Consider the following 27919-nt stretch of genomic DNA (forward strand, 5'->3'; position numbering starts at 1 on the left):
TGGCTTACGTGGGGCCATCAGTGATGAGTGCCAGAATGTGGCTCATGTCCACGGTGTAGGTTTCCAGGTCGGGGTAGGGCAGGCTGTGGGGCTCCTGGCGTTCCATCATTGTCTGGTTGTCATACACAAAAAGAATGCCTCCCTGCATGCGGACCAGGTAGCCCAGGTTGGGGGGTGCATCATCCAAGCAATAAGGGTCTTCTTGGGGCAGTGGGGGAGGGTGGAAGTCTGCAAAACAGGATGAGTGACGGCTAAGTGACCCTACTGACCTTGTGCAGTCTGCCAGCCTCACTGCTTTGTAAAAGTCTCAACACTGCGTGAAACAATTGTTCTTCACACCTCGGGTACCAGAAGTCACACTGATTTGTGTTGTTAGCTACTATAGTCTAGTCTCTAGAGAAACCCTGTCCCCAAGGCTGGCACATCAATGTGTGTGTGCGTGTGTGTGTGTGTGTGTGTGTGTGTGTGTGTGTGTGTGCGCGTGCGCGCGCGTGCATAAGTATATGTTTCACTTAATTAAAATGGACTTCACCCTCTTCAGCCCTCCTTGGTCCTCAAGAATGTTTGTTTTTATTTTAGTTTTAGAACAGAATGGCTGAGTATTCTCCCAGTAAGAGAATAGACAGCACTGGAAATGTCTGCGGGGAATAAATGCCCTTTTCCCACATTTTTCTCTGAACCCAAGACAGACAAGGAATTAGACTGAAGCCACCCTGCCCCCCCAAAAAGCATAAGGAGCAGCAACCAGGCCCTTGCCCCATTCACCCCCTTCCCTGCCCCCATCCCTCATGCCCCCAACTTCCCATTCACCCCACCCACCACCCCCAGGAACTGCCCAGGATGTAGTTGTTTGCCTAGCAGGGAGCCGGGAAGAGCCTGCCCATCCCAAGCAGTAAGGCACCTTTGCTGTTTCCCCTTTGTCTCTCAGGTCCTGACTCCCAGCCTGGGACACCCCTTCCCTACCCAACAGGCTGCTGTGAGCGCTGTAAAAAGTGGGGAGGGGATGCTTTATAAGCAGGTGTGCCCTGCACAAGGATCTCAGGGCGTTGCTTATGATGGCTCAACTTAATGATTTCTCTTTTGACTTTAGGATTGTGTAGTGTCTCTGTCGGGCAGTAAAAATACTCAGTGAGTTACTCGGGATATTCATCACTTTGCTACTAAGTAGATTGATGATTTTGCCCAACTGTAGGCTCACAGAAATGTTCTGAGCATGGTTAACATAGGTTGGATGTATTAAATGCATTTTCAACTTAGGGCACTTTCAGCTTCCTATTGGTTTACTGGAAACAAAATCATCAGCAGTCGAGAGCATCTACATTCTAATTAGTTCTGTGGCTCTTAAGCAGCTGTCTCTGGCCGGGGAATAAACACAGAAAGTCAGCCAGCACCTTGCAGGTCGGCTGCCTGCCAGGCAAGAGGAACCTTTCCTGATTGGAAGACATACCCAGGGCCCAGAACATCCTGCCTCAGACTCTGGCACAGGCTGACCCTGAGCTGTGATGGTCACAGAGAAAGCAGAACATGGCAGAGCAGGAAGTCGATGGCCCATCAGGCACAGCAAGAGGCCAGCAAAGAACCTCTCCATAGTGCTAGGATTGCGAGGGGGCAGATAGTTGGAAAGACCCGTGTGAAGTCACAGTCCACCCACCCAGAGATTGTGTCAATCTCACCACACTCGTGGCCCAAACACAAGGCCTTCTGCCACATAAAGCACATGTCTGACAGTCATTCCCATGTGTCCCCTCCATTACTGGGGTCCCACACCTCAGACAGACAGGGCAATATCCTTGGGAAGGCTGAGATTTACCCAGGCCCCTCCCTGGGGTTAATGGATGCTCAGCACAGAACTGGGCCAGAAACAGGGACAACCTAGCACCTGTTACCCCAAGGCAGCCAGGTTACTGGGCTGGATGTAATCCCCAGGCCTTCATCTCATCCCCATCCCTGGATTTCAAGGGTAAAGGTCACCATGCCATTGTTTTAGTGACTTCATTTCTGATCTCTCCTGCTCCTAGGTCCCTCACTATGTCAGGAAGATACCCTGCCCGTTCTCATTTCCTGTCCCTAAATTTGGCATATAGATAGATGCCAGAGATGCACTAAACACTCCACATGCATTCACATAATCTTGCTCAGGGAGACAGCTTTTACTGGCATTCCATTTTTTAGACCACAAAACTGAAATTTAGAGAAGCAGTTTTCCCAGAATCCAAGAAACTGGCACGATCCAGATACAAACACAAGTGTGTTTCACTTCACGGTCTGCTTCCTCTGGCCAGAGCACATGGGCGCTGTCTCTAATCCCGTGCAGCACATCCTGTGCTGCCCATTCAATCAGGAGCCCCACCCAAAAAACACTACTGGTGGAAAAATACACAGCTAACAAAAAGTCCCAGCCAACTCTTGGGTCAGGCCCACACATAGGATCTCACTTGCTCCCAAGACATCATACCTGGGAGACTTTCTTCCAAAGGTACACTTTCCCCCTGGTGAGCCAAGTACTGGGCTGTGGTCCGTGGGAAGCGGTGGTAGGCAAGCCGTGCATACTTCTCCCGGATCATCAGGGCCTTGGCCAGGCTCTTGGCAGCCTGTTCATAGTCTTCGACAGTGATCTGCAGCAAGAAGGCATGCAAGAAAGAGTCTGCCCACAAGCCAGAGACAACTGTGCTTGGAGAGATCTGTGCAAGCCTGGCCCCCATGAGCCTGGATTTCAGAACAGTTCCCATCAGACTGATAAGAGGGGCTCATTGTGTGTGATCTGTTTATACAAACACCAGGATTATTGCTGGATACCTGAGTTCCTTCCAAGAGTCTGAAATTGGGAATGTGCTATGCAGACGAGCAAACAAAGCCAAGTCTTTAATGAGCTTCCCTGGTGGACACTAGGTGTTGGTGCCTCACTGGGAGAGACTGTCAGAGCCTGTTCTGGTATTCCCCCAGGCCTCACCCTGTGTGACTCTCTCTATGTTCTTTTTGTAATAAATTGAGACTGTAGGTGCAACCAGGTTCTGCATCCTGAGAGACCTTCTAGCAAGTCCCAAAGCCTGCAAGTGATCTTGGAGACCCTGACACAGGAGACACAGGAAGAGAGATAGGGTTGCTAGAAGGGAAAAGGATACTCAGTCTGCACACCCCAGACTGGCCCCAAAGATGCTGGCTGAACCAGAAGCCTGTGGCTGCATGCAGTATACAGAACCTGGGGCTTGTCCCTGCTGAGGACAACCACCATCATTTTCAGCTGAGAAAATCCATGGGTCCTCAAATGCTAAAGGCAAAATATCTATGTTCTCAGGCTGCTTCTCTGACCACCCCAAACTGTCAGTCAATCTGGCCACCACCCGCCTCATCATGTCAGCAGGCTCTTAGTCACATGTTAAGCACTAGGTGTTTCCATAGGGTTCATTCTGTTTCTGAACTGGGGAAACTAGGACCAGAAAGGATCCATCACTGCCAGGAAATTACAAAGTCAACCTTCAGACCCTGATCTGACTGATTCACAAAGCCCCAGGATGCTCTCCTCACTCTAAGAGATTTGTAAGATCTCTGATTGCCTTCCCAGCCTCCATCACCCTAGTCACTCAGTGAGGACGAACGTCACTGAAGTCTGAATTTGCGTTGTGAGATGCAGTTGGACAGGCATGACAGGAGGGAGGGACACCAACATCGAGGTGCAGGAGGCTGAAGGAGCAGAGTGAGGGAAGCTGGACCTGGAATGTTCCTCCTCTGCTTCATAGCCTCATTGGTTTGACTGAAAATCTACAGACATCTGTGCACCTGTCTCCCAAGGCCCTGATATTCACATTTGTCCTAATTGCTTCAGATGCCCTTCAGGAGTGGATAAATAAAGTGGCAAGGGTACAGTGCCCTCCGGTCCCCCTCGCCATACTCTGTCATCAGAGGGAAGCGGTCAGCACAGGTCTTGCTCATTCATTTCACCAAATCTGACTTCTTGCTTCCCAAAGTGGAAGCACCGCCCGTTCTGTCTCAAATACCCACACCAGTGTGCGTTCATTCCTCTCTGCACCTTCCAGGCGGCTGGCCTCATAGCAGCTACATGCCGAGAGAAAGCCATGTCCCCACCCACAGAAAAGCTAAAGGATTCCACCTGACAAGGAAGTAACCAAGGAGATCAGAGAAGGTGCAGGGTCCCCAGGACGAAGTAGCCATTAGCCAAGCTTGTGGGCCCCACAGGCCCAGTGGCTAGCCCCAGACCCTCTGGGCACCAGGTTCATCAAGGCCTCTCATAGCCCCTAGCTCTCTAGATACGGAAGAAGAAGGGAGGTAACAGTGCACGCTCCCATGCTCCATTCATAATGCATTCAGCCCGCTTCTATCCTCTAGTCCATTACTCTGCCTACATGTGTGATGTGGACACCACGCCCTGGTCAGGTGGCTAAGGCTGAAAGCCACCAGTTGGCAGAGCAGCAGCCTGGACAAAAAGGAAATGCATTAGTTACCATCTAAATTCCCATCCCCAAGAAGTCACTATGCGGTACAACCACACAATGGAATGCTATGTACCCATAAAGAAGAGCAAGGAAGCTCTTTCATAAATTAATATGGTATCATCTCTAGAAAAAGCGTATTCGTTTTCTCATCAAGAGCTTGTCTTGCTGACTGAGGGGTTTCTAGCCTATGTGTAAACATATTGACCTAAGCACATAAGAGCTAATTTTACACAAGTCAAGACCATCACATAGTTGCCACTGGACACTGGGAATGTTGACAGGTCTAGTTGGCAGTCTTCCCAGAGGGCAGATTTCTGAGCTGGGGAACTAGTTGGGCATCGCCACAGCATGGCAGCCTGAAGCCCTTGTCTTGCACACCAGGATAGGGCAGCTCTAGAGACATGTCCACACCCCAGAGTCTCCATTAGGGCCTCCCTTCTCTTCAGGTTCCTGGGTTCCCCTCCACCACCACCACCACACACACACACACACACACACACACACACACACACACACACACACACACACACACACTGGGCCAGGCTTCAAGGGTGGATATGACCTTACCCCTGCACAGTAATCTCCACTGATAGTGACCCGCTGGTACTCAGGCATGGCATAGGGTGCTGGCTCAGGCTTGGAAGTAGCTCCAGGGACCAAAGGGGTTGCAGGAGACATGGCCGGACTGACAGTTGGAGGTCCCTTCCAGTCTTGTGTTGGCATCTGCAGGGACAGAGACTGCGACCGGATCATCTTGAAACTCTTCTTTCTAAGAGCCAAGGACAAGGGACAGGGGATACATCAGCTGCTAACAGGGAGAGTCTCAGGAGGTGGGAAATTCCACTTTCATAAATAGCTGGTGCTGGGTACCACTAAGAAGTTCCTGGTGGGCTAGGGAGATGCTCAATGATAAAGTACTTGCTGCACAAGAATGAGGACCTAGGTTTGAGCTCCAGAACCCACATAAGGCTGGACATCACTGTGGGCATCAGTGACCCTGCACAAGTGAACCACAGAGAGCTCTCTAGTCAGTCAATTTAGCTGAAGAGACTAAGGGCTCAGTGAATAGACTATCTCAAAAAATAAGGTGGCGCTCAATAGAGAACATCAACCTCTGGTCTCCACACTCACACCTGCACACATGCAAGTCTCTGGTTGCTTATGACTTCCTCTACCCAGCCTTCCAACACTGCACCTATGGTCATGCCTCACTGCTGTGTGTCAATGTGACAGGGAACAGACAGACTCAGACTGCACTGCAGGGCCTCCAACACCACAACGCATGAACGTGAGAGTAACACTGGGTCCGAGAGGCATTCCCCAAGGTGTAGACAGCCAGCTCTCTTCAAATAAGCCAAACTTAAGCCCTGAAAAATGAAGTCTCCAGGAAGATGGTGGACAGTGTTACAAAGGTACAACATTGTATTTTAATTACAAATCTAGGCACAGGAACCAGAAGGGATGGGAGTAGTCAGTTTGTCAGCCTCCTTGGTTAGGGCCCAGAGACAGAAGAGCCCTTAACAAAATCACACAGCAAGGCACTGCTTTCTCCAGCCATTAGCCAGCTTCTCCTTCCTCCAGCCTGGTGTTTGCCATCCTGGCATAAGCTGGAGCTGACACAGATCTGCTGCATCTCTGCTATAGGAGAGGAATTGACCAGCACCAGTGTGAGGCCTGGACCCTGGACCTCTCTGGTTCTGGCACTGAAAGAGGAATCCTTGGGCTAGTTTAAAATGCTGCAAGTTCATGGTTACTTGTAAGTCTGATTTGTGATGACTTCTTTGGTTAACAAAACAAAGAATGTTTCAGTTGGCATCACTCCAAGTTCTGGGATCCTCAGGAAGGAAATGACTCAGCACCGGGATAATGCCAGCAGCAGCAGCTGGACTCATCCTCTGAAACCATAAGCAACCCCCAATTAAACGCTTTCTTCTATAAACTGTCTTGCTCATTGGCCATAGAAGAGTAGCTAAGATGGCACTGGGTGTGGGCAAGCAGCCCATCTCAAGTGGGCCCATGCTCACCCAGAAACAGCCAGCTTCCTGCTGGCACCACCCAGCTCTCCTCCTGTCCAACCTTCCAGAACCCAGTTCACCCCACCTGCTTGCCATGGTCCTCTCTGGCTCTCACTTGCCTTCTCTACGGACCTGTGTTACCACCGCTTGAGACAAGGCTGTTTACAGCCTAAGAGATGGAACTGGCCCCTTCAGGAGGCACTGCCCCAGAGCTCCCATGGCTGACAAACCAGGCTGCTTCAGGAGCCCCAGGAAACCTCACCTCAGGTTTCCCTGGCCTGCTTTCCTTCACCTGGAACTGAGCCAACATCCTGTACCAAGGAGGATGGATGCCAGTGTGGGCCAGTCAGCCAATCCTGGGTGTTAGATAGATACACCCTGAGCACAGAGGGTTCTCCTGTGGGCATCTTTTGGACATCTTGACTCTGCTCAAATCATCCCATGAGACTCCAGTTTCTGTGTCATATCCATGCCTGTCAATCACTGTTTCAGCTCTACACCATTATCCCCTTATGCCTCAGTCTAGCCTGAGGTCTGGCCCAACCAAGGAGAAGCAATGAGTAACTTCTCAGGTGAGCAACAGGTAAGAAAGGTTGAAAAAAATAATCTGGAAGGATGCCTAAGCCAAGAACCTACTAGGCTTCTGAATGTATTCTCAATGAGTACATCTGTTCCATTAAGGAAACTAGTACCCACCAGTCTATACCCAGAGAATTATCCTTCTTGCCCATATTCAATGTGGCTCCAGCCAGACTGTCACACATGGGTGGTGATATGATTCAGTTGATAGAGTGCTTGCCTAGAATTCATCAAAGCCCTGAGTTTGATCCCTAGTACCACATAAATCAGGAATGATCACACACACACACACACACACACACACACACACACACACACACACCTATAATTGAATCAATCATGGGGTAGAGCTAGAAGGATCAGAATTAAAGGACATAGTGTTATATTCAGCAAGTTCAAGGACAGCCTCGGCTACATGAGAAAGACTGTCATACAAAAATATTCACAGGCTGAGAGCTCACACTTACAAGTCCAGGGGTAGTTTAAAATTGCTGGACCACCTCCTCAATGCTACCATCCTGGAGAGGGGCAGGGTGGGGGCATGGAATCACTGAGCTGGCATCTAGAAGTAGAAATGTTATTGTCTGTTCCTATGTAACATCGCCACAGACCTGACGACTTGAACCAATGCCTACTTGTGACTCCCCAGTTCTGTTAGTGAGAAGGTCAACTGGGATTGGCAGGGCTCCAAGTTCAGGCCATCCAAAGGCCAAAACAGACATTGGCTGCACTGGGCTCTCTGGAAAGAATTCTCTTCTAAGATCAGTCAGGTTGTTGGCAGAGCTCAGTTCGACATGACTGTGAAGACTGAGATCCCCAGCTCCCTGGTGACTTGACTAGAGGTCACCTTGGCCCCTACAGATAACAGATAACATGCTGATTCTTGAGGAGACCCCTCTGTCTTCAGTCAGGAAACCCCTGAGTGTTTGGTGCTCCCAGTCTCTCTGACTTCCTCCTCTGTGCTAAGCCTAGACAAATGCTGTTTTGACAGCCTTTGTAATTAGATCCAGTCCACTGACAGCCTCCCCATCATGATGTCAGGTGATGTTTCTTCTGCAGGGTAATCACTAGAGTGACAGCTTATATGCACAGTCTGGACATCAAAGCGCAACATCTTGGCAGAGAGAGACATTTTAAAAATTCTGCCTATGGGGTGTGGAGAGATGGCCCAAGGGTAAAGTGCTTGTCATGAAGACCTGAGTTCAGATCCCAGAACCCTCATATAATCTGTGAGTTGGTGATACATGCCTGTCCCAGCCCTGGGAGGCAGAAATGGGTGAATCCTGGGGATTTGCAGGCCAGCAGGTAAGTCTAGACAGAATGTCTACCTTTATGGTCAGTAAGAGACAGTATCCAAAAAAAAAAAAAAAAAAAGACAGAGAAAGATGCCTGATAAAGATTGGCCTCTACACACACACATGTGCCTATGCATGCACACACACACACACACACACACACACACACAAAGGCTAACTAATTAATCGATTAGTTCTACCTACAATAGACTGTAGACAAGTATGCTAGTATCCACACACGTATATGTGGGTGTGTGCACATATGCCGTACATGCACTCTTCTCCCAAGGCTGTATGAACCCTCCATGTGTCACAATAATAAAAAGTCACACAGAAGTACCAAAAGCTTCAGCAGACTTAGAGAACCATAGGGTCTCTGACAGGTAAATTTGAAAGGCTATATACCCAGTCCTACATTCCTGCGTGAAGCATCAGTCATTCATTAAACATCTACCAAACACCTGTCCCTGGCCAGGCCAGTGCAGGACACACCAGCACTCATAGAGCTGAACAAAGTGTGACCTGTTGCCACTGATATAAAGCACTTCGTCAACTGTCTGTCACAGCCCACCTGTCACGCCTTGTGCTGGCCTCTAGGGCACCAGGTTTAGCCAGCTCACTCTGGCACAGCTGGCCTGCTCCTTCCTACCTCCAACCGTCTAGCAGAAATACCCTTGGTTGCCAAGGAGCTGGCAGGGTGTGCCACTGTGAAGGTACCAATTCCATACCAAGCCTGAGGCCTGGGCTTGGGAGTAGCTTCATCCTCATGGGGCCACAGGGAGCTTCTTGCTGACCAGGCTCTCAAGACATAGCTGGTATGTTATCTCCCAGTACCAATCCGGTGTCCACACCTGTGTTACAGTCCTTGGCTATTCCTGCCATTCATGTCCCCACTCCCACTCTGCCCATTCCCTCAAGACCTTACTATAATATCTGATGCACATACGAAACCCAAGTCCAGAAGTTAGCATGGAGGGTCTTCTCTGGGCCTTCTGAAGCCTCTGCTCTCGTGCATTAGTCCAAGGCCAGCTAGCCAAGCAGAAGAGCCAATGCAAGGCTCTCACCAAGCTCTCAGAAATGCACAGTGAAGCAAGGGACCACTCGTGACCCCACTTTATAAACCCCTGAGGGCCTGGGTACAACCCCAGATTCCATGGGCTCACTAGGATCACAGAGATGGGCCCGGAAAGTTGGACAGATGTTTAACATGCAATGTGGCCGTGTCATGGGGTATTTTGGGATCCCAGAGGAGACACCTAATCCAGACTGGGCGTGGGAATGATGGAGCAACAGGGACAGAGGGAGAGAGAGGGGGCTTCTCAGAACGGCAGGCTTTCGGGGTTCATCCCTGCAGCATACTGGTTCATTCTAGTGGTCCCTCCACTTCCAGATAAAAAGCAAGACTCTAAATTCTGGAGACAGCAGCCAGCAAAGAATGGTTAATAGCCTGCTCTGCATGCTGTAGAGAGGGGCAGGTTTCTGCACCTTCATAGACTCAGTTGCTCTGGTGGCTTATTGTGGTCACTGAACTGTTCCATGTGGAAATGAGACCCCGGGTGTAAGGAGGGAGCAGCTGAAGGGCTGGCACATGCTGTGTGCCTGACACCAGAGATCCCAGCCCATGGGGGGGCATGGAGACAGCTGGCAGTGGGCATGCTGCATGCTAACTGCCCTAATAGGCATCCACAGACAATGTGCAGGGAACAAGGGCAAGGCCGCTCCTTCTGTGGACATGGCCAGGTGACCAGCAGCCTGACTAGGAGGGTGCAACTTTTCTACACCCAGAAGCCCATGAGGTATAGAGGCTCACAGCCCTCCTTCTGTATTTGCCTTGGGTCTCTCTTGGTCACCTTTTTTTTTTCTTTTGTCCTGCTTTCCCAGCCTAACCAAGGTCTTCATTTGCCTCAACACTATTCCCCTGGCCTCATCACACTTCCCCCAGCCCTGTCCGTCTGTCTTTCTTCCTGAAAGACCCCAGTGGTCAGACTGAAGCACAGTCCTTACTGCAATTTGTTTATTCATTACTGTATTTATATGCACGCTCATGTGCATGTACATGTATGAAGAAGGTATGCACATGTTTGTGTGTGTGCATATGGAGGCCAGAGGTCAACACCAGTTATCCTCCTTAGTGGATCTCTACCTTAGCTTTTGAGCCAGGGTCTCTCACTGAACCTGGAGCTGCCAATTCAGCTAGACTGGCTGGCCAGCAGAGCCAGGGATCCTCCTGCCTCTACCCTCGCAGAGCTGCAACAGTAGGTGCACACAGTCATGACCAGCTTCTTTGTGTGGGTGCTGAGGGTCACACTCAGGACCTCATGCTTGCACAGCGGGCACTTAAAAATGATGCCATCTCCCCAGACCCTTTTCACAGTAAACATCACACCCTATTCTTTGCTGTAAAAGCAGATGAATTGGATGTTTCAGACAAAGATAACTATGAATCTCCGGTTTAGTAAGTTTCATAAAACAAGGTAACTTCATGGCACTTCAGCTATACTAAACTCAATTCAAAACAAATACCCATTTATCGATTTTCCTCAAGACATTCTCAGGGAGGCAGCTGTTCTAAACAGCCAAATGCTTCCCCTAAGTCTGCCCCCTTTATATGCTGACTCTTTAAAAAGTAATTGTACAAGGCATTCTTCAAGGAAATCCCTAAATCCTGAGCTCTCCATCAGAGCACACAGAACGGGACTTGAAATTCTCCTCATGGTACCCAGTCAGGATCTTAGAGGCATTGAGTCCCTGACCTCTAGGCTTCCAGTCCTCACATTTACTTTTCCTGATGGCTGTCTCCTCCCTCACTGCTGACTACCAAACAAACGCGGGGTTGTCCCCAGAACTGTGCTTGGCTGCCAAGGGTGCTAGTCCATTTCATTCCTTTAATGCTCCCGAGGCAGGTCCTTTGATCCTATTCTTGTTACAAACCAAGAGACAGGCTCAGGCCACCAAAATCCATGTTCCTACTCTTCTTGTTCAAACCTACCATGGAACTGGAAAGCAAGATACACACTGTAAGGATTCAGGCATTATGTTGGCCTGCCCCTGTCACCTGACAGAATGCACTCAGGCAGTGCCCTGGTCAGTCTAGGGCTTCATGACTGTGTAGTCTGCACCAGGTGCAAAGGACCCCTTTAAAAGAAAGACCCTGGCCCACTTACTGCCTCTTTCCTGCTCCCCTCTTGCCTGTTTTCTTTCCCTCTGTTCCTCTGAAGGGGCAGACAGGACTTTTCCTGTCTCCCTCTTCTCTCTCTGCCTCTGTGTCTGTGTCTCTTCCCCCCCTTCTGATAAAACTTCTCACTTAAGCTCTGTCTTCCTGGTGTGTTTGTCCCTCTGCCTTGGTCAGCCTCACCTGCCATGGAATCTGCCAAGGCCCCCCATGCAAGAGCTTTATCGTAACAGACACACTTATTAGAACATGTCTTAAAATGAGACAAGAGAAGAAGTGGGAGGATCTAAGAGGTGGCAGGTCAAGGGTTTCTTCTGGGAGTGATCACCAAGTTCAAAGCCTGGACACGGTGGTACATATCTCATACTCAAAAGGCTGAGACAGGAGGACCATGGGCCCAAGGCCAGTATAGGTCTCATAGCAAGACACCCCTCTCTCTTTCATTCATATATATATATATATATATACACACACACATATATATATATTCATGATACTGGTGACATATGAATTACACACACATGGTGAGTGGATGGATTGCATGGTATTGTATGTAAAAGAAAAAGAAGAGGGAAAGGCAGAAAGAAACAAACAGGAGAGATGGAGGCACTCCAGCATGCACACTGGTTACTCAGAAAATGTTCCACCTTGTCCTCAAATTTGGCGGAGTTCCAGTACATGCATTAGTAGGATGTGAACTCTGCTAGTGTTGGGGTCAGGTGAGGTTAAAAATGAAACTCGGGTCAGCACTTTTAGCTGATGCTGGGTCAAAAGCTTCTAGAGTCTGACCAAGTAGTTTACTGTTTTTACACATTTAAACACAGCAAAGTTGGGGGGAAGTCTCTTTGTGTGGCAGTTATCACAATAAAGCTTCAGGGTAGGAACTCCCTTGGAAAGTACATCCCTGTAGCAATGCACCTGTGACCTTTCCCATAAGAATGAGTTCTACTGACGGACAAAGAGTGCTCAGGCGTGGGGCCTAGGGAGGAAGGGTTTAAAGACAGGGTCTATTAATTGAGCACTGCCGAGGGGCCTCTTTCATAAAGATGGTTTCTATTTACAGAGAGGCAAAGCTCAGGATTTGGGGGATTCAGGAAGGCTGGCTCTTAGAATAGCAAGAGATCACCAGGTTGTTAGACAACATTCACCCCAGCCTTCCCGGTGAACAGGTGCCAGTCATTTTCTTTCCTTGAAGAAAAAAGCCTGCATGTTTAACAGTTCTGATTTTTCTAATGCTCTCTGTGAGCTGTGCCTTCTACATGCTGGGAAACACATGTGAGTCTCAAAGGGAATGCAAGAGCCGCTGGCGGAGCCCTCCAGTCTGGGCTTGCCTCCAAACTTGACTTTCAATGGCAGCCCACCCTCCCCTCTTTAGACCCTCACCCACCCACCCACCTGCCTAGCAGAACCCCAACCCCCCCTCCCTACCATCCCACCCCACCCCCACTATTGTCAGAGGGAGGTAGTCCTCAGGGAGGAGTCTTGCTGGTTACAGACCTGGGCCTGACCTACAAATTAGCACTTTTCTGAGCAGCCTTGAATTGGTCCCCAACTCCACCAGGGCTGTGTCTAAAGCCTGCCCTGTTCCAAGAGCTGGCAGTCTGTACCTGGCAGGCTGCCAAGTGACAGGTGCTCATCTTTCTTGCTCACAGCTCAGCTTCCGGCTTGCGCCTCTACATTAGAGTTTTTAAAAGATGTAGGTGTTTTGTTTTGTCCAAAGAGCACCACAGGCATTCAGGGCAGATGGAGTGTGGGGGAGGGGTGTGTCCCAAACTAGAAGATCCATTTTGTGTCACAGTTGGAAATACAGATCATAGACTGGGGGTCTGGATACCTGCTGCTGTTGGCAGGCCTGTGCCCCAAAGCTCCTTGTCACCACTTATCCCAGAATATTGGGAGGACACACGGATGGACGAGGAGCTGGGAAGGTATCCTCCCTGGAGATGTTGGCATCTGAATGGCTGCATAAAGGCACCTCCAATGAGCCAAGAGGTGAGTAAACTCAGCCCCGGGGGTCCCTGGGACATCTGACAAATAGTCAAGGATCCAGGTGTCTTTCAGAAATGAGGCTATGGAAGGCTTTCCTCTACATGTCACTCAGAAGCAGCAGTGACATTCCAGGAGGCAGCATCAGGTGTCTCTCCAGAGGGCAGGACAGTGTCCTGGTTAAAGTGTGGGGTCACAGGACATGCTCTGTCACTTACTGTGTCCTTGTGCAAGTCAATTCAACTCCCAAGAGCTGTACTTGCCTGGTGAGCCAACTCGGGACACCAAGAGCACCCACTCCAGGCTTAATATGAAGAGAAAGAAGGACTACAAAACTGGGAGGCCTAGGATTTGTCACACCACCAGCATCCAACAGCAGTGGGCGCTATTGCCAACCATCTCAGAAGCAGGAAGCCAGGAGGCAATATTTACATGGTGAACTATGACCCAGACATGATGTCCTAAGCCTTTCACATATGTTAATTCCATCATTCTTCAAAATGCCCCATAAAGACTGGCCATTATCACCCTCCATTTTTAGATGGGGAAGAACCAGAAAGATTTTTTTGTTTTGCCCTGAGTCATGCTAGTGAGTAGCAGAACCCAGCTGTCATATGCATGGTGGCAACTGGGAGGCAGGACCCTTTCTTCTTTGCTGACACCCACTGGTCTCCAATCTAGCTGAGGTCTAGACTGGACCCTGGGAAATGAGAGGCAGACACAGTTCCCAAGTCAGGGAATCAGATGGATACAAACCAGGAAACTTCCACCTAGCAGGAAAAGACGGAATACATTTCTGCAGTTTGCAGCAGGCTCTCTGGAGACCACAGAGTGCCATTTGAATCAAGAGTAACAAAGCTTCCATTTTGCTCTTGGGCTCTGATGGGAAAGTACAGGCTCCCTCTGAAGATGTCGATGGAAACTTGCCTTAGACACGTATTATTCTTGGTAATACCAAATGCCAGGGACTCCTGCTTTCATTATGAAGGCCCAGAATGCCCTATTGACAGCACACTGAAGGCCCTGCCGAGCATTCAGCCCCTGAGGCGAGCCCTTGTGATGCAAGGGCAGTGTAGACAAGGGACACCACAGTCTGACTCCTACTTTGCAAAGATGGACATGGCAGTAGGTCTGGAGCCAGCTACCTCCTGACACAAGGATGGCACTCAGTGGCTAGCGATGACCCCCTTCCTTCAAGGGCTCAAAGACACATCTGAGGGAAGCAGAGACTGATCTTCCAGATGGCCAAGCTCTGCCCCTGCCTCTTCAGACAAATATCAACTTCATCCTTCCAAGGAAATGCCAAAATCCTACCCTGCCAAGAAAAAAGAAGCGGGGCTTGTTTTCAAAGGGAAGGCCTCTGCATTAGGGGAATGGCTCAGCTGCAGCTGGCAGAAGGCTTGCCCCGCATGCATAAACCCTGGGTTCCTTCCCCAGCACCTTATAAACCGGGCATGGTGGCTCACGTCTGTATCATCAGAGTGTAGGAAGTGGAGGCAGAAGAGTCAAAGGTTCACAGCCATCCTGGGCTGCATGAGACCCTGCCTCAAAAAAAGAAATAATTAAAAAATAAAGTGAGGACTTCGTAAGAGGTCTATCCTAGAGGAATGTTCAATGAGAATTCTAAGGTCCAAGGCATTGTTAGCTGCTGAAGTCTGCAGGGTTCAGGACCAGCAGGGACCTGGCTAACAGCCCCACTAGAGACCCCTGGAAGCCTTATTCCTTTATAATTCTCCTTGCCCGGTAAAATAAGAAAATGAGAACTTCCCCATTGCTCTTACCTGGGACCTGCACTGTTTATTAGGAACACAAAGCTAGCCTGATGGGTCCCAGCTCATCTCCAGCCACGGAGCAGAGCACTGCTCCTGCTGGTTGAATGGGCTTCCTTGAAGGTGTGAGGGCCAATGGCTCTACTTAGCTTGTCTACCTGTCAGGCTGCCGCATGCCAAACCATAGCTAGTATGGACTAAAGCCACCCTCAACGACCTTTACACATTGTTCTCATTCGTCCCCCAACTCCTAGCCCCCCCCCCATGCACACACTTCCTTATTCACTTGTGCCGCTCTTAGGCCCATTTGCCTCCAATCTAACCTATGCCCCCTCCTTCCTTTCCCAGGTGTCATCCGGCTTCTGAACTAGATTTGGCCAATGGCAGAGACTGTGAGAACACAGAGGTCTAGGAAGGGTAAAGCAAGGGATAGAATCCTGGCCTTCTGGCAATGGGTCCAAGATCTAACTCTAATGCACAAACTGACTTAGTGGAGCCCATTCTATATGGAGAGACACCTTGCCCAGACTAGACACAGGGGTGTGGGGGTGGGGAGGTGCCTTGGTCCTGCCTCAAGGAGATGATGGAACAGACTTAGTAGGCTTCCTAGGAGAGGCCTTACCCTCTTGGTGGAGCAGATGCTCGGAGGGGGTAGTGGAGGGGGTGGGAGGGAAGGAGGGAGGGGGAACTGGGGTTGGAATGTAAAAAATAAATTAATAAAAAATAAAAATATTTAATACATGCTAAAAAAAGAAAGAATCCTTGGCCCTGAAGGCAGTTCTCAGCTGCTGCCTAGTCCAACTTTCCCAGGTGACCCAACCCCAGATGCAGCCACGAATCTTCTCTATTTCCATCTCGCCTAGAGATGGTGACTACCCTCTACTGAACATAGCCTCTGGCAAATCTCGCCTCTATTTGTATTCTCAGATCTCCAGGGTCATATAACCAATTCCTTACATTATAACCCAATTTCTAGTATTTGGGTGGTTCCTGTTTTCTGGTTGTCTAACCAGAAACTAGTCAAGTTCTTATCATAACTTGTCATTCCTTTATTAATTTATACAGTTACTTAATTCTCGTCCCCACCCAATGTAAGATCCACAGAGAAGAAACTTTATCTATGGTACACATTGTGATACCTACAGTTCCAGTACATGCTTGGCAAACAGTGAAGCATGTTAACAGAAATGAAAACAAGTAAAACTGGTATTTCACCTAAACCCTCAAATTCCCGAAGAGAGAAATGCTATGTGAAAATGATGTGTGTTTCCATCTGTGATCTGTTACCACAACAGCAGCAGGGGAGCCTGGGAGATGGCTCACTTGGTAAAGTGCCCACAGCACAGTCATGGAGTCCTAAGATCTGTCCCCAGGACCCATGTAATCAGTTGGGCCTGGTGTTACACGCTTATAATCCCAGTACACAGGAGGCAGAGACAGGCAGGTTCTTGGAGCTCACTGTTCAACCTGTCTAGCTTAATCAGAGAGCCCCAGATCTCAGTCAGAGACCCAAAAAATGAGTTGGATGTTCCAGCAATTAAAATCTTAAACTGCTCATTCTGAGGGCTTGACTCAAGCAGTTCACAACTACCTGTAACTCAAGATCCAAGGGAGCCAATACCCTCTTCTGGCCTTTTTAAGGACCTATGTTCATACTCTAGCGCACACACACACACACACACACACACACACGCACAGGAATAGGTATTAGGACTGAAGAGATAGCTCAGCAGTTAAAAGTGCATACTGCTCTTCCAAAGGACCGAAGTCCACTTTAGGTGGCTCACAGCTACCTATAGTTCCGGAGTATCAGACAGGTTCCTCAGGCATCCACACTCAAACATGTACATACCCACACATAGACACACATGCCTTCGCATCATTTTAAATGAAAAGAAAACATTTCAATGCAAATCAAGGTGGACTGTTTCTGAGGAACAACACCCGAGGTTGACCTCTGGCCTCCACATGTAGGTGCACACACATGCATGCATACCCCCACACGTGTATTTGCATGAATACACACACAAACAGCATGACCTTTGATCTTTTCAACTGGGCAGACAGCAAGGCATCCTTCACAAAATACCTAGTGAATTAGCGGCCTTGATTAAAAAAGCATCAGAGACCCAGGGATGTGTCCTCTCTCTCAGGTGTCCCAACTCAGGTCACACAACTCTACACACTTGAAAGTTGGGTCACGGGAACAAACCTTTTTGCCGTCTCCACAGACTTCTGCTCTGCCAGTTCCTTCTGGAGCTCTCTCTCCTTGGCTTCCTTCTGTCCGATGGGACAGTCCTCGGGGACAGTGAACAGGGACATAACATCTTTGCTGTCCTCTTCTCTGAGCACCTTAGCGAACACCTTCTCCGCCAACAGCCGGACTTGCTCGTCCAGATCGGACATGTTCAACTTGGGGAATTGGCGAGGCATCTCGGCTGACAAAGAAAGAACAAACATGAGCCTTCCTGGCTTTGTGGATGTCCTGAGTCCCCAAAGAACAGAAGGCCCCTGACCCCAGGCCTGGTCCTTGAGTCAGCTGTGGGATGGGAACCCAGAGCAAGCCCAGCAGGCCAGATTTCAAACTCAGCTTCATAAGTGAGTGGGTGTGGAGAGCACAGGGCGGCTCACATTTCACAAGCAGCAAATGTCAGAAACCAAAGAACGGACTCATCATCTAAGCTCCTCCATTTCTCCAACCTGTGGGAATGGCAGCCCCACCCTCTTCACTATCAAAACTGAGAGGGTCAGAAGAGGGCGCAGAACAGCCCTTCTCAAGACTGCCTGGGGGAGGGGGCGGGCAGCACTGCACCACCCCAGTTTCCTCCAAGAGGAAAGGCCCAAGCTCAGGGTTAACTGTGAGCTTCAGCAGAGCCCAGGGATATCCAGGAATACTCTTCATGCAAGCAATGGGGCCTTGTGCTGCAAAGAAGGACTCGGATCCCAAGTTCCCCCAACCTTCCAGAACTATCAAATAGAACACAATCTGACAGCAACTATACAGGAACTATCTAATGGCAAATACTTCAAAGGCTTTGAAAAGTAACATTCTTTGCTCGGCTGAAAATTAACTTCCTAATAGAACCTTTCCCCATCCTCCTTCCTTCACATGTCTTTTCCCCTCCCCCCTCCCCCTCTCTTCCTTCTTCCTTTCTGTCCTGTGCACTGGGTAAATACACCTTGTCAACAGTCCTGATGCCTTCCCCAGGAGCTTTGTGAGGTATGGGGAGGGGTCCCCCATCACCACCTATTACCAGTTTCTTTAAGGCTATTTCAAGAGACAGTGTTTTCGTTGGCTAGGCTAGATGAGGATGGGATAGGTATTGCTGCTCTCAGTCAAGGACAGGAAGCGATTACAGGGGCAGGGCCCATTAGGCCATTTTGGGTCAGTCACACTCAGGCCTCAAATTTTTCTTATCTGTGAGATTAAGGGATGCTGTAAGTGGTCTCTTGGGTCCTCTTATTGTAAGTGGTGGAATTCTAGGTAGTGGAGAGGTTTCCTGTGTTGGAGGCACTGCTCTTCTCTGTAGCATGTGTGGCTAACTCATGACACACACACAGGAAGGAAGAAAACAGAGCCATGTCTGTGGTCTTGATTCTGAAACCAAATCCTCCCTCCCCCACACTCCAGACATGTGCCTTTCCTGGGCCCTCAGTCTAAGGAAGATGAGAAGGGAAGGGGGAGGAAGGGCCACCTCAGCATCCAACCTTGAGGGTCCAAAGAGCAGCCAGGGACAGCACATCAGCGAAGAACAAGCAGAAGCCTGTCCCCTTCGAGGAGACAGAGAAGCAGAGAGGACTGTGTGGGAGGCTGGGGCCAGCAGAGCAGAGGCTCAAGATGCAGGTGACAGGGCAGGTGCTGGGGCAGGAGCAAAGTGGGAGCCTGTGCCCCAATTCCTAGTTCATCGGCCAAGTGCAGTATCCTAAACCTCAGGTCACATCTCAGAAGTAGACACAGAGAGACCCAGACAAAGGGCAGCAGATGCAACACTGTTGCATCAAGTGAATCTTCCTGAAATCACCAAGAAGATAGCCTGGACTAAGGAAACAGGAGCAGCCACATTTTCAAAACCCTGTGAAATAATTGTAAATAAAGAATTAATGTATGAAATTGTGCTGTGCTTTGACTGCAATGATATAAAAATGAATTCCCTTATGATCAGGGCCATGGGAGTGTTACACCCTCAAAACCATCAGATGGCAGGGGATAGCTGTTTTGGTTTGGGTTGCTTTGTTTTTGTTTAGTTTAAGATAGAATCTTGCTATATAGCCCAGACTAACCTCATATTCGTTCTAGTCCAAGCTGACCTTAAATTTGTAGCAGTCCTCCTGCCTCAGCTTCCTGAGTTCTGGAATTATAATGTATAAGCTGCTATACCCAGCTGGGCTATCTTATTTTAACAATTAATGCTACTATAACTTAATTTCCTATTTTCATTTTGTTTTTGAGCTCACTGTGTAGCATTGACTGACCTGGAGCTTGCTGTTGTAGACTAGTCTGATCTTCAGCTCACAGAGATTTTCCTGCCTCTGCCTTTGCTTCCTGAGTGCTGGTTTAAAAGTGTGCACCACTACACCTAGCTAATTTTTATTTTTATTTTTAAGATACTAAGATAATAGGGAAAAAATGGTGGTCTTAAGACTCCCTAAGAGGAAAATAAGTCAAACTTCTTCCTCCAGTGTTTGACAGTTGGGCCCTCTCCTGGCTGACCCACTCAGAAAGCTACTCTCTGCCTAGCTCCTATCCTGTGTACAACCACCACCACCACCACCACCCCCCCTGCCCAATAGATGCACATAACCTAAGCCAGACACTCCACTCTGAACCCCCTCAGGAAGGGGCATTTGGGACAGCCCTTATACCCAAGGCCCACCATCTCCGTCCCTGAACACTGTTAACTTATTCAAGTCAACCAAACATACTCTTCATCTACATCTTCCTTACTCTTGGTCCTCCCCCTTCTTCCCTAGCTTGAGTCAGTCTCCCTCAAACTGGGCCCCAAGAGAAGATGCATGCTGGTTAGGTGGAGCCTGGAGCAATGATGGAGGAGACACTGAATTCTCAGGGGCCACCAGGCACACAAGACTTCGGGATCATGGAATAGTGCTTCCCATAGGACCCTTTTTTTCTCTCCCTTAATATTTTATTAGTGTAAATTCACTGCGTGAAATACCAGGTTTCAGCATGTCATTTTCATACACGTATGTGATATATTTTAGTCATTTCTCCCACACACACACACACAAACACGCACACATACACATGTTCTCTTCTCTCCTGAACCCTCCCACTGAGATCATTTTCCTTTTAGAACTGCCATGAACCAGCTAAAGGATTATGATGAGTGTCACACACATGGGGGGTTCCAGGCTTTCATGTGGTCCCAGTCTTGTAAATGGACCTGTGTGCAAATGGACCTCAGTGGGCCTCGAACCCTGCTGCACATCTGCTGCCTTCTGGGCATCCTAGACGGACACCCTGCCATCCTGCCCCTCCCAAACTACTAGCACCTGCCAGACCAGCCTTGCTAAGGAAAGCCCACTCTGCAGATGCCGAGTAGAGTTCAGCTCCAGCGGCCCCATCATGCCTGGCTCTCAATCATTTGCCAACTGAAGCCAGCAGGCATGTGAGGCTTAGCTGTGAATTCACCAGTATCAGTTGGCTAACGATACAGCTTATCTTAATGCTACACACAGCACCCTCTAATGAGCGTGAACAATTGTCTAGGAGTTAGGAAGCGCTAAAACGCCACCAGTTTCAACAAACAGCAATTTTGCATAGCACTAAGACCCCACCAGAAAAGGTGGCTCAATGCCACCAAAATCCTCTCATACACTAACAAACTTGTTCCCTCCTCTTGCCAGAACCTCAATGCAGAAACCCATGTCACAGACCTGAGCCTGGTGTCTCCATAACTGATTCTGAGGATGCCACCCAGGCGATGTGCTGCCTGTGCTGCCTGTGCTGCCTGGAGCTGAGTCAGGGCGGGAGCAGCTAGCTGAGTCCTCCCTGCTGTGACTGGGGTGGGAGGTCTCTGCTTTGCATATCTGTGAGCAGGAAAAGTCTGGCCTGGAAATTCTCCTGCGAATACGAAATGCAAATGGAAATTTTCCAAAAGCTCTAAAGGCCTCAGGTAATGCCGGTTATCCAAGGCAAAATGGATGTAGGATCCTGAACACCATGTCCTGGCTCTGCTCCCAGCCTTCACCAGAAGAAATGAAAGCAGCCCGTTCTGCTGCCCGGGGCAGCCACACAGGATAAGCTACCCTCCCTCCAACGCCCAGGCTCCAATGAAAGCTGAGCAGAGACTGGTGATACCATCACCTTGGCTGCTTCCTGTATGAACCCCATTTTAGGCCTGATGGGACAATAGGGCTCAAGTCATCGAGGGGATTCATCTATAGCTGGAACTGCTCTGCCTGCTCTCAGAAGCCCCATCAAGCACCCCACGAGTCGACAGAGGACCCAGAGCCCAACACCACCTCCTTCTTCCCCTCCCCCTCAAGAAAGAGGAAAGGCCTATGAACTGCTTCCTCCTTAGCCAGGAAAGAATAGAGCCCAGAATAAGGGGCAGCCTCCACACAGAAGCAGACAGCAGAAGGGCAGGCAGCTGAGACAAAAAGCCTACCCTAACAAAAGAAGCCATACATCCAGGTGATTGGACAGCCTGACAAGTGCTGCCAGACTCCCTTCAACATGATCACTCTCTGTCTCTCTGCCTCTCTCCTACACATGCATGTACATACACCACTCTCACAGATAGGACAGATGCACCCCAAACCTGACCTGACCAAGTTCACTCCAGCCCTCCTCCTCTCCCCACTACTCACAGTAGTATCCCAAAGTGCAGGCTGGATTCTATAACTGTCCTTTCTTAAGTGACCCACAGAGGACAACAGAGACACACAAAGGGTTTACACAAGCCCTGTGTATACCCTTTCCTCAGAGCTTTAGGAAAATGGGGAGACTGTGGCGATACACACAGCCTTCCCGTGACTTCAACAAACTGTGAGTCTAGGAAATTCCCCTGAGTGAGATGGCTATTTCTATGACGCTGTTGAAATCCTAGGGAAAGGAGCCCAGAAAGAACAGGTCAGTTGTTTACCAGGAGGCTAGCTGTGGCCCTGTTCTGGACCTGAGTCACCACCTCATGTCCAATCAAGAGGCCGTGCCTTGCTGTGCTCACACTGTAAGGCCTGTGAGCCCAGAGCAGGATTGCAGTGCTGACACATGACCTGGTGCTGGACTTTAGCAACCCAGAGATCACAATCCACCTGTCCATACAACTGTTTCATAAACAGTATAGTCAGCAGGCCACAACCTGGAAGTGGGGGGATGTTTATTCTTTAAATAATTTAATGTGCTTATAGCATAGGGAAAGGGGAAGCCAGGTTCTTACAATTATCAAGGGACTGAAGAGATGGCTCAGTGGTTAAGAGGGCTTCTTGCTCTTACAGAGGACTTGAGTTCAATCCCAGCAGCTACTTATAACTCTAGCTCTGACACCCTCTCTGGTCTTTGCACACACACACACACACACACACACACACACACACACACACACACACACACACACACAGAGTGTCAAAAGACAAATGGGACAAATGATTCTTACTGCTGGCATCTTGGGAAGACAATGATATGTGGGGAAAGTTATCAGAGCATCCTGGACCATGTCTCTTAAGTCCAACACACTCAGGCAATTTTATTCTCTACCTTTAATGGGATTTTAGACAGTTTTGGTCTAAATAAAGTATAGTCTGTAGAATCCAGAAGGGAAGAAGACCTGAAAATACTGTTTTCTTTTATAGGGATCCCCACACAATTTCTGGTTTTTTTGTTTTGTTTTATTTTCAAAACAGGGTGTCACTATGTAGTCCTGGCTGTCCTGGAACTCACTACATAGACCAAGCTGGCCTCAAATTCAGATATCCACATGCCTCTGTCTCCTAAGTGCAGCCCAGTCCCCACAATTTCTACTGGCAGATACATCAGTGAGAAGTCCCACAATAAAGAGAGCTATTGAGCACACTTCACTGGCCATCCCATCACGGAAAGGAACACATATTAAAATCTCGTGGCATCAGAGTTAGAAAACACCTTCCACTTGGTCTTCAGTTTCCAGTCTAGAGAAAGCTGCCACCCCAAGACAAGCTAACTGTGAGGTCAACTCCACCAGGTCTAGACAGAGGAGTGAAGCAGATCTGCTTTGACGACAGGAGAAGAACAATGGCCGAGGGCCTTTATGACTAAATGACCAAGGGCAGCCATCTCAGGAGGACCTGTGATGCTCAAGACCTGATGGTTTACCTTGAGACTGCACACCATTGTTTCTCGTGGCCCATCAGATGTTTGCCTCAATGGACTAAATGTCGTTCCTTACTCAAAGTTTCAGTTCCGTGTGTGTGTGTGTGTGTGTGTGTGTGTGTGTGTGTGTGTGTGCGCGCGCGTGCGCGTATGCAGGTGCACTCACCTGGACATGTGGAAGTCATAGGTTGATGTCAGTTTCCTTATCTTTACTGAGCTGGTCACTGTTCAGTTAGCCTGGCCAGAAAGCCCTAGGATCAATCTGTCTTGTCCTAGTACTGGGGTTACAGATGAGCACTGATGCACCCTACTTTTTTGTTTGTTTGTTTGTTTGTTTGTTTTTTACGAGACAGGGTTTCTCTGTATTGTTTTGGAGGCTGTCGGACCAGCCTGGCCTTGATCTCCTACTTTTATGTGGGTTCTGGGGATCTGAACTCGGGTCCTCATGCTCAAGCAGCAAGCGCTTTACCCACTGAGCCATCTTCCCAGCTTCCTCACTTCCCTCCTGATCCCTCCTGAGTGGGTATCAGGATGACCTAAGATAACAAGACCCAAGGCCTGAGTCTCCTACTCCAGAGACCAGGGTGTGTTCACTTTTATCACTTAATTGTTCCTACATGGAAGCAAAGATTGGAATCAAATTATGAGTCATCATGAAACACACCACTCTGCTCTCTAAAAGCAAGGCACAGGCTTTTTATTTCTGTGATGTGTATGGCAAGAGTTGGGCAGCTGCAAAATATCACCTCCACACACATCACCTGTCTCATTTGCGATTATAACCCAGTACCAACGCACTCAGCACCAACACACACACACACACACACGTTAAATAGAGGTATACATAAGACAACGAATGAGTGAATGGTCTAAGCTGAGGTAGACTCCCCCTATGGTGATCTCAAGTCAGTTGTGTGTATGGTTAAGAATATGGACTCAAGCCAGACTACCTGGCATTAAATCCTGTCCCACCACTTGTTTATATGGCCTTGGGCAGATGATGAAACTTTCTGTGGCTTTTTTATTTCCTATAAAAAATAACAATGCCTTGAGATGCCCTGATTAATTGGTCAGCACATGAGAAGTGTTTAGACTCATCCTTAGCTCAGCATATGTATTTTGTAGGTATTATCTGTCAGCATCATTATCTTCATCATCATGATATCCGACAGAGAGTCCAGCAGGAAAATTAATGTGAAGTTTCACACAGACACCAACTCCTTTTATTTGACATTTATCAAACACCATGGTGGAGCTGGTACTCTCCCAAGTTCCTACCCGGGTATGAGAAGACAGAAGCCATTCCTAAATGTGAAGCCAGACCTGAAGGGTGGGGGAGTTATCCCCTCTATCATTGCTACCTCTTGGTGACTGTGAACATCCTGGACCCATCAGCCCGTACCCTCATCCATCCCTCATACCGTGTATTAAAAGACAGAGCCATTGTCTCTTGTCCTAGAACTGAAGTCAGCCTATGGAGGAAATAGATTAGAATACTTGGTAGCAGAACCAGGCCAATGCACTGCTTTAGGAGAGAAGAGTATATTTCTACTTAATTCTAAGCCTACATTTAACTTGCCCAAGATACTGTCAAGATCTGTGATTGATTTAGAAGTCATCTGAAGAGTGACCAGCAAGAGTGAGAGCAAGAAAAGCAGACATTTTATCTCAAGGAACTTCTTGATGTAGGCGAAAGCCTATTAACCTGTATCCAAGACTTCAGGTCTGAGGCTGGACTAAGGCTTGAAAGAGTCTTCCCACCAACCCACCTAGAGAGGACACCCTCTTTAGAGCAAGCCAAGTCCCTCCTTGTTGCTCCCCAGAGGTGAAGCTGATGATGGAACAGAGCCGACAGAGGCTCCTGCCTGGCTCAGAGGCTCCGCAGCAACTCCTCCTTGACTCTTTGAATCCAGGGAGGCATGTCTTCTCAGCGCTGCAGCCTAGACCACGACTGCTCAGGACCATGCTGGACTTGGTGCTACCAGCTTTTACTCAGTAACTTGACGCACTTCTCATCAAGAAGCTTTTGGCTGCATACAGTTTGGGGACAATCTAGTTAGGAGGAGTCTCCTGTCCAGGGCCTCTCTCTCTTACATCACAGGCCTCTGTCAGCCTAGACCAGCCATTAGCAAATATGCTCGCAAAGCAGCAACAGGAACTTCAATGTGGAACCCAACCCACTAGAGCACAAGGCTGTTCTCTTCCCTTGCCCAGTAACAGAGGAGGTAAGGAAGAGGACCTCAAACAACTCATCACCCTCCCATCCCGTCCACACCTCTGCCTCCTACTAGAAGTCCACCCCAGCCAAACACATCTCATTGGTCTCCAGCACCTAGAAACTTATCCAGGAGCTCAAGAGCCAGAATGTCCCGAGTCCTTAAATTTTCCTAAATCTTGCGAATCTGATCTTAGCCAGTAACCCTGGATGCTTCAGGCTCACCGGAGGCCTGTGGAGCCCAGGCCACTGCCGGGTAGGAAAAGGCAGCACAGGACAGGGGACAAGGTCTGGGGTGGGAACTGCAGAGGTTCGGGTCTCTTCGTTCTCAGGGGACTGGACGCAGAACGCCAGCCCAAGGTCGGCGGCGCAGCATCGTGCGCACTCACCCGGTTCGGAGGGCAGGGCCATGGGGGTTGGCTGCCTGGCTGAAGCGCAGGTGCCTTGCCAGGCAGGGCGCACAGGGTAGCGGCTGCAGTGCACTGATGTCTGCGGGGCCGGGCGCGCCGAGCTGAACCCGACCAGGCCGCGCTCGCAGCCGGTGCCTACCTGGCAGGAGCCGGTGACTGGCAGGGACCGAGCTGAGCGCTGCGCGGCAGGGCCCGGGTGGCCGGTCGGGAGGAGCGTGCGAGCGGCCTGCGCAAAGGATCGCACACTACCTGGAGGACCCGCGGCTACCGGAGGCGCTGGGCCGCGCTGCCAGGAGGAAACCTGAGCACCCGGGAGCGGTGGCCGCCCCGTCTTCGGCCGGAAGCGAGCCCGGCTCCACCCGGGCTCCTTGGGGCCGCGACACTATCCGGGGTCAGATACCAACAGGGATACTCGTTCTGTGCCTCGCTACCACCAACCCAGCTGCAACGCCGCGCCCCAAGGTGTTTGCCGACCTCCTCTCCTCCCTACCAGGACTTTCCCAAAAAACGAGATTCTATAGGCTCGAGCCCCACCAGCACACTTACTCTCGGTAGCTAAACCGATCATCAAGCATTGGTTTTCTCCAGGTGTCTGCCGGGTCCCTTGAATCACCTTCCTGCCCCTCCCAACACACAGGCGTACGTGTTTGTACACACACACACACACACACACACACACACACACACACACACACACACACTCCCTTGCTCTCCAGCCTTCTGCGGTCTGGTTTCTATGCCCGCCCCTCAAAGTCCGAAATGACCTCCGAGTTGTCAAGGCCAGCGGGAGCTTTTTGTGTACCCTTCCTTTCTCACCTCTTCCCAGCACTGGAGCCTGCTGACCACGCCTTCCTTCCTGGAACACTGCTCCCAAAGTTAGCACCGGTTGCCTGCCGCCCGCACAACCACGCTGTGTGAGGCACAGTTTCCACAGGCTTGCGTGACCGGTTTCTCAGCTTCCATGGCCTGCTTTTCCATTATGCTGCTCCTGCTTTGTGGAGTCTCAGGATGCCAGCTGCCTGGATCATTCCCTCAGCTCACTCAGGGAATCCAGGCTTATCCCCCCATGGTTTTAACAGCCTGCTGATAGCTGTTGAATCCCATCTTAGGCCCAAATGCTCCAGAGCTGCAGGTGCTGATATAATAGCATCTCAATCAGAGATTCCCGGTCCAACTCCTAATGGCCTGCCTGTGTTTCTAGCCTTGGCATCACCAAGCACCAGTCTTTAAACCACACTGAGGACCCATCCTTGACTTGTGTTTCTTTCTCTAAGTTTCTGCCACTCTGTGTTTTCACCCATTTCACAGCTGGCTCATGCAAGCACCAATTTTTATTCTTTCTACTTCATAGCCTGATGCTTACAATCTGTTATTTATAAATGACACACACATGACTGCTAATATACATTACAAAGCACACTAACAAGTGTTAAAAGATGTGATAAAGATAAACCAATAACTAAAAAACAAAAAGACAGCGTCTCATTATGCAGCCCTGGCTGGCTGGCCTAGAATTTGCTATGTAGACCTTCCTCTGTCTCCATAGTGCTAGGTTTAAAGGCATGTGCCATCAAGGCCAGAAATTATTTTCTTTTTAATAAATAATATGTTGTATCTTTTTCTTTTCACTTTAAAGTTTTCCACAATCTGCTTGGTGAGAGCACTATGATTAAACTAATTTACTAAACCCTAATAATAGTTTACTAAGGCTAAGTTTAA

At 49.3% G+C, this 27919-nt stretch overlaps 1 protein-coding gene across 6 annotated transcripts in view; it reads right to left on the reverse strand.

Moving 5' to 3' along the window:
- Ampd3 (adenosine monophosphate deaminase 3) overlaps positions 1-27324 on the reverse strand; it is a 47993-nt gene extending 20669 nt beyond the window's left edge. The window contains exons 1-5 of one of the 6 annotated variants that reach the window (XM_013117556.3): positions 27017-27324; positions 17480-17705; positions 5019-5220; positions 2456-2615; positions 9-228 (exon numbers count right to left, since the gene is read on the reverse strand). In XM_013117556.3, the coding sequence (XP_012973010.1) occupies positions 9-228; positions 2456-2615; positions 5019-5220; positions 17480-17700 (803 nt within the window). In that variant the 5' untranslated portion in view covers positions 17701-17705; positions 27017-27324. The other 5 variants (XM_013117555.3, XM_013117557.3, XM_005075683.3 and 2 more) reach the window with 5 other exon arrangements.
- Positions 27325-27919: the final 595 nt, after the last annotated feature.

This window comes from Mesocricetus auratus, unplaced genomic scaffold (assembly GCF_017639785.1).
Source record: "Mesocricetus auratus isolate SY011 unplaced genomic scaffold, BCM_Maur_2.0 Super-Scaffold_4256, whole genome shotgun sequence".
Classification (NCBI taxonomy): domain Eukaryota; kingdom Metazoa; phylum Chordata; class Mammalia; order Rodentia; family Cricetidae; genus Mesocricetus; species Mesocricetus auratus.